Consider the following 18,857-nt stretch of genomic DNA (forward strand, 5'->3'; position numbering starts at 1 on the left):
CACAGTCCGGACTGTCTAGTAAGGCTGCCAAAAAGTTGATTCTGTTCATCTGGATGCTGTTTCGTCACTTATCCAAGTCTCTTCGCCTGATGAAAATCTAAATGAACAGAATTAACTTTCTGGGAGTTCCTCACTTGGATTATTGAGCTGCATGCAAGACATGTCTAGTAGGATTGGCAAAAATCAACACAAATTATAAATGGTAAATGGACTAGTTCTTATATAGCGCTTTTCCACTCTTCTGAGCACTCAAAGCGCTTTACACAACTTGTGCATTCACCCATTCACACCCATTCGCACAAGCACAACTGACATTCACACACATTCATACTCCGATGAATGCATCGGAGAGCAATTTCGGGTTAGTATCTTGCCCAAGGATATTTGGCATGCAGACTAGGGGAAGCCAGGAATCGAACCACCAACCTTCCGATCAGTAGATGACCTGCTCTACCACCTGAGCTACAGCCACCCTATAACACAATTACAAAACAAAGACAGAAAAACAGTAGAAGTTTGTTTTGTTTTTTCAGTGAAGGGGATTTCCACGAACTTTAATTATAATTTAACTGAATGAAGTAATTGATTGTAGGCAGTGGATCTGGCCTTTTGTGGAGTGGTAATTATAAATGAATAGAATATGGAACAGTAATGATTTTTGTTATCTTGGTTTAATAATCTGAAAGCTAAAATTAAAATTTGATTATCGCACAGCTCTGCTGTTCAGTACTTCTTTATGCTGATGTGGGATGAATCCCAGTCGCTCTTGTAAAACTATTTCAACACATTTCCATCAAGAGAGACGGAAAGTTGCATTTGACATCAGTGGCTATGAGGAGGGGAATCACACAGAGACTGAAATGACTTGCTTCTACCGCTATATGGAAAGGTGACATTGCTCTCTGCAAGCTTATAGTTTTGCACATTGATTATCAAATACAAATTTCCCCACAGAAGTTGGTTTTGCTCCCATCTTATTATCAAGGGCTGGAGTCGGGGCCTTGATACCCGTGCTCTAACCTCTGCTCACCTCTGTGCTGCTCTGTTTGCAAATTAGATCACTAGCATGGGATATTTTGGCTGTTTTCATGTCATTGATTTACATATAAAGTTAACGCTGACCTTTTCATCCACTTACAGGTCCATCCCACATCCTCGAGGTCACGCCCATTTAGCCGCCCTCGTCAGCCATGACTGTAGGTTTGCAGACTTTCTGACACCAAATGGCAGCAACAGATGGAAATTAAACTGTTTTATATGTTATAAAGATTATTTATTGTTTTGTATTTGTTACAGCTTACAACTTCTCTCACCGGATTGACCACCTGTCCTTCGGAGAGCCACTTCCTGGAATGATCAGCCCTCTGGACGGCACAGAGAAAATTGCTATTGATTGTAAGTTGGTGTTTCAGATGTTGTTGAATTACTTGTTATTAAAGTGCTCTGATAAACTTTTATTTCCACTGATGGCTCTTGATGCTTCTTTCCAGCTAACCACATGTTTCAGTACTTCATCACCATTGTGCCAACCAAACTGAACACCTACAAAGTGTCTGCAGACACGCATCAGTACTCCGTCACTGAGCGGGTAGGTCTGGGTTTGTACTGTTTTAGCTGGGGAGTAGATAGTGCATCATTGTACTGAAAGCATTTGTATGCCTTTGGCTGTCCCACAGGAACGTGTGATAAACCATGCTGCAGGCAGCCACGGAGTCTCAGGGATCTTTATGAAATATGATATCAGCTCACTAATGGTCAAAGTCACTGAGCAGCACATGCCTCTGTGGCAGTTCCTCGTCAGACTCTGCGGCATCATCGGAGGCATTTTCTCCACCACAGGTAGCTAACGTGCTCATGCTGTTTGAGTGCTGTCTGCATTAAGAGTGTACTGCAGTAACATTTTCAGATTGCTCTCCTGACTGAAAACCAACTTGGAGGTCACAGTGATTGTTTGTTCAGAACAAGGAGGCATCAAGCAGCAGCAACAGCTTTAACCCTTTACCCCTTGAAAGCCTAACAGGAGTAACCCTTGAAGCTCTTTTCTGACCTGAGTTGTTTTGGTCATATTTCAGCCTGCTTATAGAACAAAATCACTGCATGTGGATAAGAAGTTACTGCGGTGCTGTTTATGCAGCTACCCTTGGAAAAACCTGGAAGTTATTCTAATGATCGTCAAACCACGACATTGTTGACGTATACTGACGTGTCAAAACTCGTCATCAAGGGTACAGGGGAGGTCGTCACATCTTTATAGGAGGAAAGTCAAAAGATACACTAACCTTTAAAACTTTGAAAATAGATTCTGAATGTCAGAGCTGCTTACAAGCATTTCATGACAATCGCTCCTTGCAAGTTAACTAATTAAATCATGCTATAATGCAAGAACCATACTAACAAATTCCCATCATAAAGTGCTCTTATTATGCTCATGTATAGACTTTTATACTTTAGCTTTGCACGATTCACAGTACAAATGAATACTTATTTATCTTATAGTGGAACCTCTCATGTTGTCGACTTGTGTTAAGTGGTTTTAGCTCCCATATCCAGTTTTAAGCCATTTTTTTCTAATTGGCTGCACCTCGCAGCCTCTCCAGAGAGATTAAACAGCAGGTGGGTGGAGTTTCTGTGTCTAAGATCTCACTGATATCGTACAGGGTCAAGAGCAGAACAGAAACAGTTCAGTAAAGATCTCATTGATACTTTGGCTATTATAACAAAAAGCTTTAGAGTGACCCTTTAACCAGTAAAACAGGATATGAGACCTTTGCATGTAATTTAACAAAGTAGATCCAAGTATTCTCACAGAAATCTTCAGCTTAACAGCAGTAGTACCTGAATGTTGTAATTCCAAACATGGTGTTCCTGCCAAGACTAAGCCCTGGAGGATCCTGTGACTCTGTTTGTGAACCATCATTCTTAAATGAATCCTGTTAATCCACCTGGATGAAGAGAAAAACTTTATGCATTATTCACAGATTTAGCCACTGCATAAAAGCAGCAGGTAACAACTTAGACCAAGCTGCTTTCACCTCATCTAAACCCTGAACATGAACATCAGTATTTAAAGTTTTTCTCTCCCGGCAGGTATGATCCACGGCTTGGTGGGATTCTTGGTTGATGTAGTTTGCTGTCGTTTCCAAATGGGAATCTACAAACCTGTAAGTTAACGCAGAAGTAAAACAAGTACAAGAGCAATTTAGTTCTTTCTTTTTTTTTTTTTAGTGGTACTAATTTCTTATTTTCTCCTTCCTCAGAAGGATGACCTGCCAGCGCAGGAAAACAGTGAAACTCAGCTTCCTGCTGAAAACTACACTGAGTAACAGCAGATGCTCACAATCTTGGCCTTACCCACACACAGCAATGACATGCTGGGGAGATGTTTACAAGTTTTATTATAAAATGTTCCCTTTTTTGTTAAAAATGTGTATTTGTATCTGTTTTAGCTGTGTAATTCCACAAACCAGAAGCAGTGATTCATCTACTTATGAAAGACTGTAGTCAGTACCTCCACTTGTCACGTGTCAGCATCACTGGAGAGATGGAAAGCAGAAATTCTTAGATAAATGTTGTAGAATTGATTAGATTTACTGCAAAGATACCTGCAGGCCAACACATTTTCACTTCCCTCTGCTGTGGGGCCCCTTCCTCATACTTCAGCCTTTTTACAGAAGTGAATGTTATACTTAAACCTGTCAGGGACATGGAACAACTTCTCAGTGCCCCGGTCTAAAATGCATCTCATCACATGCAAAAAGGGAGAAACGTGTGCACGGGTATTGGGGTTCTGGGTTTAAATCCATCTGCTAACTGAGCTGAGCCTGGATCTTTTCCCTGTGATTTCCTCCCAGTGTCCAGGGACATGCAGGTTTGGTTAAGCAGTGATTCTAAATGGGCCGTAGGTGTGTATGTGAGCGTGAATGGACGTAACTATTAGCCCTGCAATAGCCTGGTGATCTGTCTGTGGTATACCCCGCCTATCACCCGATGGCAGCTGGGATTAGCTCCACCAGAGAAGCGTTGATGGATGGATGTGTGTCCCTTTTAAAGTGGAATTGTGTGAAAAGTATAAGAGTGTTTGTTGGTGACATTGGTTAAATAGGAAACTGATGTGGGAAAATAAGTTTTAAGTTCACTGTCTGCATTTAACTGTGTTGTACATCCTGCTACAATCTGACCCGTCTATGGCTGGAAGTGCTGAAAGTCTCAGAGCCAGCGGTGTTGTGATTGCTGGTTGCTCTTTTAAATAAACGGCACACACAATTTAGCAATAAAAAAAAAAAATGGCTGAAAGTGATTGTATAAAAGGCTCTGAGATTTTATGTCTTTGCTCTGCAATATTGTGTGGGGTGGAGTTGCGGGAAATGACGTAGGCATATCCATGATAAGAATAAATAGGAAAACATCATTTAGAGTCAAATATAAATGCAGAAATTTTCTAAAATGCTCATCCTGCTACTCCAGGAGGGGAGATGGTCTTTCCGTGTTAGGTCTGTTTTACCTCATCAAGCTGTGTTCCTGGTTGCCATCCTTCACGGGGATGCTCCGAGTGTTAAGTTCGTGACTGGAAACTGCTGGCAACACTGACCATCTAGGTGGCAATAAAACAGCTGGCGGTGACAATCCAGCAAAGTGGAAGCCTCTTGTCCTCCTTCCTGTATCCTGACCGATACACCATCTTGTTATCTGCTGAACCTAAAAGAACTAGCCCTCACCTAGTACTCCTCAATAGCGATGCTTAACTGCAGTGAATATTTGCTGTTTCGTTTGGGTAAACGACTACTTAATAACCCAAATTGTTGATTATTTATACATTGATGAATAAACTGATCCATTATTTTCTCTCGTCCCAATTTTACAAGCAAGAACCTGTAGAAAAGAATATTTTACACCATGTCAAGAGTTTATTTGACAGTATTTCAGAATATCTTTCAGTAAACAAGTTTTGTTTTTTAGCAAAATGTAATATATCAGTACTGTCGCATTTCATAAAAATAGTTGTTCACGTCTTTGAAACTACAGTATCAATGATACAGTAAACCATATTTGTAGGAATACAGCTGTACAAGGTGAATAGTACACAATTAACACTACACAGTTATACTTGATCTCAGTGGGGGTTTATGAGCGTGCCATCCTTCACAGGTTCTGATAAGCAGATTTTTTTTGTTTCTTCATACAAAAATCGGTCACAGCAGGCAAGGGGTGGGGGTGGGGGCGGCCTGGATGGAGACAGAGGGCTGGATGACGTATTCTTTCAGCGTTTCCTAACTTTGACATTTGTACATACGGCAAACACGTTTCTACAGCCTACTGCGTCTTTCCACAACCATTTTAATCACAGAACACACAGCTCAGTCAGAATCCACCGCGAATCAGGATCAGGCCCGATGACTCTCAATGCACAAAGTCTTACTAGTATCCCAGTCTGCAGGTGCCTGGCTTTCCCAGCAGCTTACGAGCACAGCTTGGATGTACCATCATGTTGCATTCAGTCAAACAGTCGCAATCTTTTTTTTTTTTAAATTAATCTGGTCCTCCAGTACTCAAAAGCTTAAGTGATAAAGTTTTAATAAAGAGCACACATCCCGCTGAGAGAAATTGATGACATCGAAATGGAGAAATGCAGGAGGACAGTGACGTCATATTTAAATGCATGTATGTTTCACAGATGTGACATTTGCGGGCAAGAATACAAACTTAACGTTAAGCTGAAACACAGAAACCGTGGTCCTCTTTGATACAGCCCTGTCTCCATAGACGTTCACAGCTCTACACTCCCAGACGACTCTAAGAAGAGGATGTGATGCTACAGGCTACATGTTATCCCCTTTAAAACACAAGGGGACAAAGGGCAATCATTGACACTGACAAGCTATACAGCCGAGTGCATCAAGATATATACTGCTTGGCGTCCGACGAAACTTAGCGGTTTGCTGACGCGTGTGCATGGTCGCTGATATCTGTTTTGCATTCAGTTCCCAAAATACTTCACAACGGCAACAGCTCTGCATTAGTTCGAGTAAGGCACTCTGCCCCACCTCATAACCATCGGCCTCCTCTTCCCCGCACCGATGCCCCTCTCCCACAGTGATGTGGTACACTTAGCACAGTTAAAGGCATAGAAATGGGAAATAGAGACTGGACAAATTTTTCCTTTTGATCATTAAAATGAATACAACACAGCTTATAATTCTGCACAATGACTGCATGGTTGACTGTGATCAAGTTGTGTACATAACTCAGAAGAGTATCATGAGTTCTTACTAAGCCAACTGTCTTCAGTTACACAAAAGTTCAATTTTGTTCAATTTCGTGGGGAAAAAAAATCCTTTTCGTCTCATGAGTGCCGACCGGTCTGCTCCACATCTCGATTTTCTGCCTTTAAAAGACACGAGTCCCTGTCTAAAGACATGGTGGTGTATATCCATGCACACAAACGCCGCCTGCCTCGGCGGTCCGGGTGTGGTGACTCGCACAGTCTTTGATATGTAGTTTTTAGACGAGGCCGTGGAAACAGTGATCCTAAAATACTGTCCTGCTTCTTTTTTTGTTTGTTTGTTTTTTTTAAACAATGTGTCTAACTACAACACTGCCTCAAAAACACCAATAGGTATGTTTCTGAGTTTACCAAATGTACATATTTTTCACATCTTTACATTTATAGTATGAGATATATTGGTAGGCATGTGCGATTTAACATATGTCAGGTTAACTGGGCTGTGGTTGGGGTCAGTGCCGTGTGTTCCAGGAGTTTCAGTGTCACTGCTTCCATCTGACACACCTGTAGTCTGGTTCATCCCACTGCGCAGAGAAAACAGGGCAAGAAAACAGAAATCCCCTGGTTCTACATATGTTTCTCTTCCTTGTGTGAGCCCACGCTGCACTAAACAGTCTGAACCAGATACAGTCGAGCATTTAAAGGTACATATCGAAAGTACAGCTCCACTCAGAGTCAGGCGTCATTGCTCCATCTGTGATCAGAAAATCAGAAGTCGCATAAAAGGGTCCCCAAAGGTTTAGACCATATGTTACAATAGCTGTGTAAGTTTCTTTGTCTTTAAGGTGGTGGGTGTAATAATCATCTTGTAACAACAACTGAAATATAAAACATGATCTCAGAAGTCGATGGCGATGAAAACAGGGCAGACAGAGGCGGCAAGGGAGATCTACTGGTTCTCTGAAAGGTCCAGTGGTGAACTGAATGAGGAGCCATACAGTGTGACTCGGCCCAAACCAGTAAGATCCCTTCTACCTGCTTACTGTGGAGGTCCAGGACCTCAGGGTGCCAGGCAGTTTGTCAGACCCAGGGACATTCCAGGGCCTCGGGGAGGCAGCAGCACTCCTTGTTGGAGGATCTTCCACGTTTTTGGAGGGGCAGTAGAGCCCAATGTGGCCACCGGCCCGCTCATCTTCTCTGGAGAACAGACCTCGGGACACCAGCCTCTCCTGGAGGCTGATATGTCCATCTCCACTGCCCTGAGAGGCTCCGTTCAAATTCACACCAGCAAATGGGTCCCAGGGCCAGATAGTGCTTAACGCTTGTGTATGCAGATCCTTTCTCTTACAGCAGGGGGAGCAAGTCTCCCTTTGCCTCTCTCTTCTGTCAATGCACTTTCCCACAATAGCTTTGGAAGGCAAAGCACGAAGCTGTCTGTCGCCCGGTCCACAGTCCATCTCTCCCGACCCCTGAGGGGTTCCCTGCCCCCTGATGATGCATTTCTGCTCGGTGGACCTGCCACCTGCAGCCCCTCTAATGGAGCTGTGGTCTGTCAGCTTTGGAGCTTTGTCTGCCATGCACACTGTGGCCTCTAGAGGGAGCCGATGAGGGGAATCTGGGGCTGACGATGGATGGGATGAGAGCAATGGATTCAGGTGAGCTTCCAGGGTCACTTCCTGCAGGGCAGAGTGGGCTGTAGAAAGGGAATCCCAGGGGCCGGCACAGTCTGTCAGGGAGGAAAACAATATGCTCAAGAGGACTGATATGAAAGAGGTGGAAATGATCATGCACATGCATACAGACACAGAAAGAAAGGGAAAACACCCCAGAGATAAACACGTTCTTTTATAATATCAGACAAACTTGCATGCACATGTGTATAAGCAGCACAGCAACAGACTTACGTGTAAGGATTTATTCAGTGCTTGTAAACAGTTAACATATTTGCAGCTGTGTGTGACGGACTGATCCCGAGCAGCTCTCGAGTACAAAGTCTACTTCAAAACCCTCTTCAGGACAATTAGACCCAATAGTTTACTACAAACCATCTTCCACTCTTACTATAGCACACACGAGCACAGATGCACACATGTCAGCTACTTTCCCATGCAAAAACTCGTGACCACAGTTATAGCACACAGATTAATCAGTATGGAGAGAGAGAGACATGCAGTTTTCACAAACCGTGTCTTTAGAGTGGCCCATTAGGAAGAAATAGGGGGAGCTTAGTGTGTCACCTTTCATGCACATGGAGAGGTTGGGAGGTACCATTCCTGAGGGAAGGCAAATAAAAGCCTATACCAATCATTAGACTTAAAGCAGAGGGGTTACAACACACGAAGGCTTGAGAGTCGCTCGTTACCATCTACTGTTTAATCAAAGTAGGCTTTCAGATATTAGTCGAGGAGTAAAAAGTGGACAGATATGAATGCATGTTAATGTGTTCTTGAGTTAAGTTGAAGAGCAAACAGTAAATCTTTAGTAAGAGTGTAAACAATGAGACTGCGTCTCTTTGTAAGGAAAACTCACCATATTCTGGCACCTGTCCTGTGCCTCTCTTTAGCAGCAGCCTGACCCGCCTGCCTCCCGCTTTGATGAGTTCAATGGCGCGGGCGTGAGTCATGTCCCTGGTGCTGTCTCCATTAATCTCTATGATCTGATCTCCAACCTGGACGAGACACACACAGGAGCGGGTCAGTTTCTGCCACCCTCGGTTTACTCACAGCAGAGTAACTTTTCCACAGAACCAGTCTTCTCTTGGGGAACCTCCACTGAGCAACTTGTTCAAGTACATTTCAACACGAGTGGTTAAGAGTGAGCAAAAGGTTTGCTCAATTCACTCAATTTACTCAATGCATTCATACTTACTCACTTGAGCAGAAGGAAAAATCCATGCTCTGTTAAACTTTACACCATTACTAAATTTTAACAAGGACGCTGAGTGATATTATGTGACACGACCATTTAGATGGATGTATGTGTGTGTTTGGCTTACTTCGGATTAATCAGACTTACTTTTTCCATTTTGAAAAATAAAACAGAGCCATTACTATTCACCAAGTGCAATCCCAACCATCTGCCAAAGAGTGCTTTCACTCTTGTCGTGGTTTTCCTTATCTCACCCTCATCCTTCCATTTCGTATAGCAGGACCATCCTCTGCAAGGCGCAACACAAACAGGTCCATCTTGTACTCTCTGCCTCCTCGAATACTGAAGCCAAAACCTTTAGCGCTTTTCTCGAGCTCCACTGTAAAGTAATCATAGTCCTGCAGAACAAAATGTAGACGATTTACAACAGAAAAAAATCAAATATGCGATTTCTATGTGAAAAGCAATGATTATGATAAATATAATTGGAATAAGTTACAAACCTGCATACAAATGAAGGATGTACGGTCAACATAAGCAGACAGCTCTTGGTCAAGCTCTACCTGTGGTCTGAAGTCAGCTGGGATCCCTAGAGGGAACTGTGCAGCTGCAGGGTGCTGTCTAAAATCCAGCAGACCAGGTGGGTGTCTGTAGTCCAGTGTTGGTGGCTGCCGATAATCAGTCACTGGTGGGTGACGGTAATCTACCGGCGGTTGCCGGTAGTCAGTGAATGGAGGATGGCGGAAGTCAGGTTTGACATCCTGTCTTGCTTTTACCTCTGACCTGCCATGAGAATGAAAAGTTGACAAAAATCTGAGCAGCGAGGTGAAAAAAGCATCCCTGTTGGAATAAATTTGCTGGCGAAGTAACACTGGAGATGTAAGGAAGGAAAAAAACAGACAATTACTGGGTGTGTGCAGATGAGAAGGCTCATCACAAAATGGATAGGTGGGAATATCAGCCTCTGTTATGAAACTTTTATCAAGTTCACACTTGCAAAATGGGCATCAACTCACAGCTCTGGGAGGACTGCTCACAGTGTCGCATTCTGAGACTTGCGTGCGCGCACACTCACACTTTCATAGTTTTGACACACAGCAGGGTCCAATTGCTAGGATCCTGCATTATAGAGGTGATACCTTAAAGTAAATTATTCACTGCACACTGTAGAAGCTAAGTGGTGTTATGCAACTGGGTAGAAACCAGCCTGAGACAGAGTGTCTGACTGGGACATCAGTTGTCTGCAGTCACAGGTTTTCTGCTACACTGACTGGGACACTCTCTTCAGCATGCACAATTTGGTATCTGTCACCTGTGAACTTCATGCCCCTCCTCCTTTCAGTCATTCTGTGTGCTTTTTAACAAATCTTACCAAACACCCTCTTAACCCAGCCTTACCTGCCATCGTGGAGGTAGAGCTGTGGATGGGGGCCAGATGGCTGCGTGACTGGGCTCTGCTGGGTTCCTGCTGGTGCAGGAGGACCAGTCACCGCTTGGTTTGTCTGAGCTGGTGTCTGGCCGGGTTGGACTGGTGTCTGTCCGGGTGCTTGACCTGGCTGAGCGACCATTTGGCCAGACTGCGTGCCTCCTTGGCTTGTCTGGGCTACAGGACTGGGCTGGGTCTGCGGGCTGTGTTTCTGGGTCATGGGGCTCTGCTTCTCTGAACTAGGACCAGAATGGGAGCCTGCGATGGACAGAGGGTTAGGTAAGATTGTACCCGATTGACAAAGCTTTGAATAAAAAGTGAATTGAATGGATTGACAAATAAAACATGCTCAGGATGCTTAAGATTGCAGAAGAGAACTCTTCTGAATTATTTGCTCCATTTGCTAAAAAACCTTCTAACCTTTATGTTTCTGCATCACCAAGCACAAACCCTGTATCCTTTATAGATGACTAAATATAGAAGCCTTTTGACTTTTTAACCTCAGTAAATGCAACATTTTGTGTGTGTAAGACTTTCTTTGGCGAAGTGAAATAAAATATATTCATATGAGATAGAGGGCACCGAGTTCAGGGAGTTTCCTGCAAAGGTAAAACAGGAGCCAAATAAACATTCACAGAACAACGTCTGATTTTATTTGCCGCACCAAAACACTTACTCTCCTCTGGTATGATGTGCAGAGTGACTGTTAGTCCAGCATCTTTAATGAGCTTGACGATGTCTGCATGCGGCATGCTGATAATGGATTGTCCGTTCACTGCCAGGATCCGGTCGCCCACCTTCAGCTTCCCACATCTGTCGGCCGGGCTGCCCTCGATGATGCGTCCTATTTTATGGGGCACAGCTGGAAACGGACAACAGCAAGGTGGTTGGTCATGAGCAATTTTGAAGAAAGATGTGAAAACAGCACATTAGTGTTTGTATTACAGCCTTAGCTTCACAGGTTAGGACTGCAGCCACTGTTTAAAATGACAGGTTTAAATATTTTGTTGCCTTGAAGTTGCAACACAGAAGTGTAGGTTTTAAAATTTCATGATGACAGTATGCCAACTAAACACATGAAATTTTGAATTTAAGCTTTTACATACACTTAACAAAAAACAGAAAATTTTCACTTCATTATGAAATATCTCTGAACCCCTCAGGGACTATTCACCAAGCACCATTACATCCTGAACTAATGTTTAAAATTAGTTCAGTATGCCCAAAATGGGTATGCCAGACCCACTTAGGGGGTATGTGTATTTTTAGGTGTGTACAGAAATATTGCAGTGGATGTTCCCAGAATGTGTAGGACATTTGAGAAGAATCCATTAATCTTCAGAACAAAACATCTTCACTGTGCCATCAGTCCAATCGGACTGAAGAATCCCACAGTCTGCTGAAAGATATTAGCTCCCTGTAGCAAAGCGTAATCATATGTTTAATAAAGCCTCATTTAAGACAGAAAGATGCTTTTAATACTACTTAGGCTGAATCAAGAGGAAAAAAAATCCCCACAAAAATTATAGTCTTACAAGACAAATTAATTTCTCTTGACCCCGACTAATGGAAGCTCTGAAGCTACTGGACGGGATAAGAAACAGCACTTTAGTGGAAGTGATTCTATGATAATGACCTAATCTCTAACCAGGCATCGACTTTGAAGACAGCAGGCAATGTGAAATTTAAAAAAAATGAATACATTTAAAAAATACATATATATATATAAATCATAAGAAATATATCCTAAAAATATTTGAGATATGAAGCTAAATTTGCACAGGAGTCATTATATATGTTCGAACTTTATACCATAAAGTTTTTATGCTGGTCGAGCAGGAGGCCCGTGTTGGTTTGAGATTAAATTATGCATTTGCATTTTTCCTCATGAAATAGATACAGCAGCAAAAACTAAAAAGGTGACTGCACAGCCACCATCTTTAGGATGATTGCTCATCAGGATGTAAAAATCACCATTTATCTTTAGGAATGACCTTCTGGGATCCTGACAGATGCAAGTCATTGTAACTCACTGATGACGGTGGCATTTTCCGGTCTGTTCAGGGAGCTGATGATGACAAAGCCGAAGCCCTCGTTCTCCTTGCGGTTAATAACCACATCGCTGGTTTGCAGGGAAGATCCCTCCGGTGGCGAAGTGGCAACCGGGGCAGCGACCACCGGAGGGCCCGAAGCTGAAGCTGCGTCGCTACGTGGAGAGCTGTGCTGCGTGGACACTGAGCCGGGGCTGCGGCCGTTCACGGGACACGGTTCACCTGAAGGAGAGGACGAGAGCAGGCGAGATGAGTCCGCTCACGGCGGTCATTGAGTTTTCACAGTTTCCCGACAAAAGCAGCTAAAGATGAAAGATGTAGCCACTGACAAAAATGAAAACAACAGTGGTCTTCTTCAATCCCAGCAGGGATTCTGTGTCAAAGTCAAACTTGGCTTCTCTGCTTGTCATTTATGACTCTTTTGTAACCGCTTGCCCCTGCGGGAGAAGCGCACCCAGAAAGACACAAACCACAGAGCCTGCTGCTGCAGAGCTGACAATGAACAAAGGATAAATGTATGTATGATCTACTACCACAGAAAGGATGTGTGGGTGAGAAGTACACAGAGATCCTGCGCGCAGACTGTTAGCATGTGTGCTGTGTCCAAGCTGTGTTTTTTTAATTTGATGCCAGTGAAATGTGCAGCCTGTTCTCCAATCTTGGTCAAGTGTGAAAAAAAAGACAAAAACACAAAACAAAAAAGAACAGAAAAAAAAAAAATCAACAAACAAAACATGTCCTCACCAGGCATTTGCACTCTCCTTCTCACAGTCAAGCTGACTTGACCATTGCGAGCGGCTGCGTGCATCAAGTCTATTACGTATTTGTGCGGTTTCCCAGCAACCACATTTTTATCCACAGAAATGAGCTCATCCCCGGGTCGAAGCCGCCCGTCGCGCTCAGCGGGAGTGTTCTCTATTATAGCGCCAATGACAATCTGTTCAAAGACAATCAATATTAGCAGCATAGATTTGGGTGAAGGAGATGAGTCGAAGACAAGTGGAAACACACAACAGTTGCTTTACTTAGCTTGTAAACTACCTTTGGGTCATGGTAACAGTTTTTCACCTTCTTTATATCCTTATGTCACATTCTTTCTCTGTCATAGACTGCATGCTGTTGTACAACGTGGACAAGTTAGCAAGGCGTTACTTCAGTATGGGAGGCACTGAGCAGTTAGAGGGTCAGCAAAGTGTGAGAAGGCCACTTGTGTGCAAGTCTGTGTGTGTGTCTGGAGGCTGTTTTGGTCAGATGTTTGGGACTGGATGGAGAATGTGAGACAAGATTAAGTGCAAGTCAGATGAGGCTGGTGTGTATGAGGTTAAAATATGAGTGTGGTCCAGCCCGTCCCATACGAGCCTTGTCACGGGCGTCCGGACTCACAGCCTGCACGGCCTCGTCTCCCCCCAGGATGCGGAAGCCGAATCCAGTCTTCTCCCTCAGCAGGTGCACCTCCACCTCTTCGTACTCCGGGCCTGACACACAGGAGCTTACAGTTAAAACAATGCTCGATTTTCCGCCTTAAACTAAAAAATAAAGTTTTCTGTACTCACGTCTGCTCTCGTAGATGGCCCTCGACTTCTCATAAAGGTCATACGGGTCGGGTTTGTTAAGGTCGAAGCCTTCGGTGGAGTCAGGCACAGAAGTGCGGTGCTGTGGCTGGTTTGGGAAGGGCGTACCAGGCGGCAATACTGGACCAGACAGATTTGCTTGAGGGCTGCTGTGTGGATCCCATTGGTCAGGTAACTAGAAGGAAGCACCAACAACAGTTTTTTAACTTAACTCAGTTTTGCCCATTCATTTTTATTGTTTGTCTTAAATTAATCATTACTTATTATTATTATTATTATTATTTTATTATAAATTATCACTATAAATAATAGTTCAAATATGTCGCTATGAAGACTTCAAAACTCCTTCTGCCAAGTATTCAGGATTAAACACATCAAATGTTTAAGTGCTGGACACAAAAGACTGTTTTTGCATTGCGGGTTTAACTTTCCATATCTAAACACAATAGGCTGAACATGGGCATTATGATCTTTCAAACAGTAATGAATGCTATGTCAAGGCAACCGAATTAAAGACAACAGACACAGTTTTTGAAATTTTGCCTTTGGAGATATTCATCAGTAGATTTGAAATGAAATGATCAAGATGTGAGTGAAGTGCAGACTTTCAGCTTTAATTCACAGGGTTTAATAAAAATAACAGACTAAATGGTTGGGACAGTTTTCTCATTTTAACAGGCTTAAAAGTAACCAGACAGTTAAATGTCAGTCTTTGTTATTTTATGATAACTTAAGGAGATAAAATAACAGGTTCGATCGTGGCTCAAGAGTTGGGAGTTCGCCTTGTAATCGGAAGGTTGCCGGTTCAAGCCCCGGCTTGGACAGTCTCGGTCGTTGTGTCCTTGGGCAAGACACTTCACCCGTTGTCTACTGGTGGTGGTCAGAGGGCCCGGTGGCGCCAGTGTCCGGCAGCCTCGCCTCTGTCAGTGCGCCCCAGGGTGGCTGTGGCTACAATGTAGCTTGCCATCACCAGTGTGTGAATGGGTGGATGACAGGTTGTGTAAAGCGCTTTGGGGTCCTTAGGGACTAGTAAAGCGCTATAAAAATACAGGCCATTTACCATTTACCATATAGATAAAAGGTCCAATGTTGTTTATGAGGGTTAGATTTTCTGATGGTTCGTGGTCACTCACGATGTGCTGATTAATAAGGTGTCAAAGTAAGTGAAGGAAGCCGTCACTAGCTTGGGGTCGAGTGCTTACTCTACGATCTGGTTCATTTTAAAAGCTCAGCCAGCTCAGCAACGCCAAAAAGCATAAAAGATAACAGAAGACAACTAAAGTTCATGATCACAGAGGGAATTCCAAACATTGTAACCAAGGCAGATTACTTCGCTGTAGATATGTGAATGTTCATGCCTTCATGCATGTAAACAGAGTTTACAACAAGCTGCAAACTACTGGTTACATTTAACAACAGCAAGATCAGATTAGACATTAGTCAAGACTTTTGCACATTAAAAAGATTTATTAGAATGAAAGAAGAGAGAAGCGTGGAAATGTAAACCAAGGCCTTCGTTCACTCTATCCAACATGGTGGAGGCATTGATTTGGCATCGACACACAGTCAGTGTTTATTGATGATGTGGCTGCTGACTGAAATAGCAGAATTAATTTGAAGTTACACAAAGATAAATACAGTACAGATGAATAATGACCCAAAATATACTCACGTTAAAAACCTATTAATATAAAGAAATAAAATGCTATTTAATGGCAGAGACAGTCACAAGATATTAACTGATCAGACTATGGACCAACAAGCAGCTGCAGTACAGACTAGCAATGCATCGTCCTCCTTTGTGAAGGAAATGCAGCATTTAGCCTTTATGAAGTCAGTTTTTCATTTCTGAATTTGCATCTAGGTGTTAAAAAAAAAGAGAAAAATCTTCTATTTATGATTAGTTTGTCCAGTTAACTTTGGAGCCTTTGAAAATGGGGTGACCGTAAAATGGCTATAACTCTTTAAAGCCCTTGAATTAAAGCTGAAAGTCTACACTTCAATCACATCTTGATTGCCTCATTTTAAATTCACTGTAGAGGCAAAAATAGGAAATCTGTGTTCTTCTCTAAACGCTGAAGGATGTGAGTGTGTGTGTGCAGATATGCAGAAAATAATGTTGAGAAGGAACACGTGTTATTATCCAGTAAAGAAAAATAACTATTATGAATTTAAATTAACAATCATATTTCAAACTTAAATGTGGTGACAATCACCACACCCGAATGTGCTGTGTAATGTAAAGGAGAACAGATTGTTCGGCCAGCAACAGGTAGTCTAAAAATCAACCTGAAGAGGGGGTTTTTTTCCCCCCAGCTGGTGCGATGTACCTTCTGAAGTGATCAAAGTAATAAGCAGCTCAGGGGAGGATGTCTCTTTTTACAATAAAGTAAAAGCCAAACACCTCTGAGGTAACACAGTCTCTGCAACCAGTGCTGATCCCTAACACACAGCCAGAAACACATTTAGTTCAATCACCGTACCTGTTTGGAGGCCTTCCATGGAGAGATGTGGCCTGAGGAAGAAAAACAAAGTTAACACAGAACAAACTCAAATAATCTGTTCCATTTTTAAGGAAAAACAGAAGAATCGACGAAACACAACTACACGGGAAAAAACAAAACAACGAAGATCTGAGAACAAGCCTTTCTGCTGATGAGATAAAAATCAGAAATCTTCCCTTAATGAGTGACAAAAATCCGCAGTTTGCTGTTTTCATATTTCTCTGTTTTGACTTTGTTTGTGTAACTCTTCTTAAACAGGTTTGGTTGTTGCGTTTGTTTTCAGCATAATTACATCATTAGCTGCAGGCGAAAGCACAGGCCCCCGCCCCTCCACACGAACCCGCAAACACACACTATTTGCTGTGAAAGTTGTGTATTATTCGCGCGCAGGAAGCACGGAGAGCTCTACATCACAACAACAATCTCATCGCCACAGCTCCCCTGTGACTCCTCTGAGTCAAAGACGTACAGAACATTTATGCTGCTAAGACCCAAATACATACATTTATACATGGAGAAAATGTACAGTAGCTGCCTTGTACAAACATTTAGACTGAATCTTTACACTTGAGGATAGAAATGCATAAACAAAAAATCCTCCATCTGATGTGGGCGCTTGGAAAGTATTCTTTTGAGAATCCAAGCGTGCTTAATATCTGACAGTTTCTAAGATTTTCTGAGAAATGTCAGGGAGCGCCGGGTGGAATATGCTGTATTTATGGAACAAAAATGTGCAGTTGCTGGAGAACCCTGATGCAGCTTGCTTGCAGCAGCTTTCAACCTGTTGGGTAACTGAGAATTACAGGTGTTTTTGCATCTGACAGCACGCAGGAGAATGTGAAGGGATCCTGATTATGTGACTACTTCACTAGGGTTGATTTAAAAAACAACAACAAAAAAACAAAACCTGTTTACACTACTGTAGTGCCCCCTAGACGTGATGAGTCTGATGATGGTTGGCGGAAATGTAGCCAATAAACAAGTCTCCTCAGTGCATTAAACTAAATCCACACACACAAAAGTTTTTTTCCTGCACATCTCACAATTCCCAAGATATGAGCCAAAACATTTTGCAGTGTTCATCACCATATGGTGGCACTGCCATTTTTCAGTAATGGCTCAGTCACATCAGAGCAAAAATAGGACAGCAGCCTCCTTGTGACTGGGGGTGGGGGAAATGGTGTTTGATGGTCACTCCACTGAGTATTTTTTACATTCAGCAACCGGCTGCAAGCAGTCGTGGTGACCATGTCAATCGCAAAGCGATTACACAGGTGGGAAGCAACCTGTCCCCAAATAACTGCTGACTGACTGCAGTCACTCTCAGACAGATTGGTGAAGGTTTGCAAATAATTGGCATCATTTATAAATGCAGACAGATTGCCAACACATCTAAGTCAGTCTACACCAGTGAACGCAACTTGTCTGCAACATGTCTCTCTGCAACAGCTGGTTTCTGGTTATATTTATATAGTCTGGTTGCTTATATATCAAGCATTACCGTCAAAGTGCCAAAGTGCAGTCCTGCAGCAACTACGTCAGTATTTGTGGAAGAGTTGAATTTCTGTTTCAGATCCATGAGGCTCTGGCTTGATGCTGAATGTAAGCAGTTAATGTGAGTTTCTTTTTTTAACATGAATTTCTTTGCATGTAGACAGCCAGAGATTAGCAGTTGTTCATTGATTTATTGCAGTAAGGGCGATCGTGGCTCAACAAATAGAATAGGATGCAATGACAATATCACTATAATAACAGTCAAATGTAACCATAAATAATTACTGTCTCACTACATCGGTCTGCTTTTTAGATTTGTGAGATGAAGCCCAGAACATGTACCAACAAACAGAACGGCAGAGCTTTCAATTAAAAAAATAAATAAATAAATCAGAGAGCGCGAGAGAGTCGAGGACAACTAAATACGACAAATCACTGCATGTCAGTATGAAGTGAAAATGAAAATTTTAATTCATTTCCTTTCACTTTTCCCCCCACTTTGAATCCCGCCTCCCCCATTTTCCCAGTTAAAAGCATCTTTGCAACCTGGAAATATTTTCCATTTCAAAACCAAATGTCATCCATCCTAGCTGTATCTGAGAGTGTGGAGGAGGGAAATAGAATTAAAACGCTCCCATAAACACTGATGAGCGCCATCCATGGTGCTACACAGTGGCGGCGGCGGAGGGAGGGCTCTTTGGGAGGCTGGGACTAATAACCACG

The 18,857-nt window shown here is 42.8% G+C and overlaps 2 protein-coding genes across 5 annotated transcripts in view; one reads left to right on the forward strand and one right to left on the reverse strand.

Moving 5' to 3' along the window:
• Window positions 1-4,638, forward strand: part of LOC113026942 (endoplasmic reticulum-Golgi intermediate compartment protein 2-like) — a 6,613-nt gene extending 1,975 nt beyond the window's left edge. Inside the window, exons 8-13 of the mRNA XM_026176261.1 lie at window positions 1,141-1,196; window positions 1,297-1,395; window positions 1,491-1,588; window positions 1,677-1,839; window positions 3,088-3,161; window positions 3,258-4,638. Coding sequence (XP_026032046.1) covers window positions 1,141-1,196; window positions 1,297-1,395; window positions 1,491-1,588; window positions 1,677-1,839; window positions 3,088-3,161; window positions 3,258-3,323 — 556 coding nt within the window. The 3' untranslated portion in view covers window positions 3,324-4,638. The remainder of the gene's footprint in view (window positions 1-1,140; window positions 1,197-1,296; window positions 1,396-1,490; window positions 1,589-1,676; window positions 1,840-3,087; window positions 3,162-3,257) is intronic.
• Window positions 4,639-4,882: 244 nt separating this feature from the next.
• Window positions 4,883-18,857, reverse strand: part of LOC113026941 (membrane-associated guanylate kinase, WW and PDZ domain-containing protein 2-like) — an 89,094-nt gene continuing 75,119 nt past the window's right edge. For 2 of the 4 annotated variants that reach the window (XM_026176256.1, XM_026176259.1), the window contains 11 exons: window positions 16,620-16,651; window positions 14,119-14,311; window positions 13,925-14,040; window positions 13,310-13,502; window positions 12,548-12,787; window positions 11,191-11,376; window positions 10,487-10,772; window positions 9,592-9,871; window positions 9,343-9,486; window positions 8,750-8,888; window positions 4,883-7,946 (listed from right to left, as the gene is read on the reverse strand). In XM_026176256.1, coding sequence (XP_026032041.1) covers window positions 7,252-7,946; window positions 8,750-8,888; window positions 9,343-9,486; window positions 9,592-9,871; window positions 10,487-10,772; window positions 11,191-11,376; window positions 12,548-12,787; window positions 13,310-13,502; window positions 13,925-14,040; window positions 14,119-14,311; window positions 16,620-16,651 — 2,504 coding nt within the window. In that variant the 3' untranslated portion in view covers window positions 4,883-7,251. The remainder of the gene's footprint in view (window positions 7,947-8,749; window positions 8,889-9,342; window positions 9,487-9,591; window positions 9,872-10,486; window positions 10,773-11,190; window positions 11,377-12,547; window positions 12,788-13,309; window positions 13,503-13,924; window positions 14,041-14,118; window positions 14,312-16,619; window positions 16,652-18,857) is intronic. The other 2 variants (XM_026176257.1, XM_026176260.1) reach the window with 2 other exon arrangements.

Source organism: Astatotilapia calliptera, chromosome 7, assembly GCF_900246225.1.
Source record: "Astatotilapia calliptera chromosome 7, fAstCal1.2, whole genome shotgun sequence".
In the NCBI taxonomy this organism is placed as follows: domain Eukaryota; kingdom Metazoa; phylum Chordata; class Actinopteri; order Cichliformes; family Cichlidae; genus Astatotilapia; species Astatotilapia calliptera.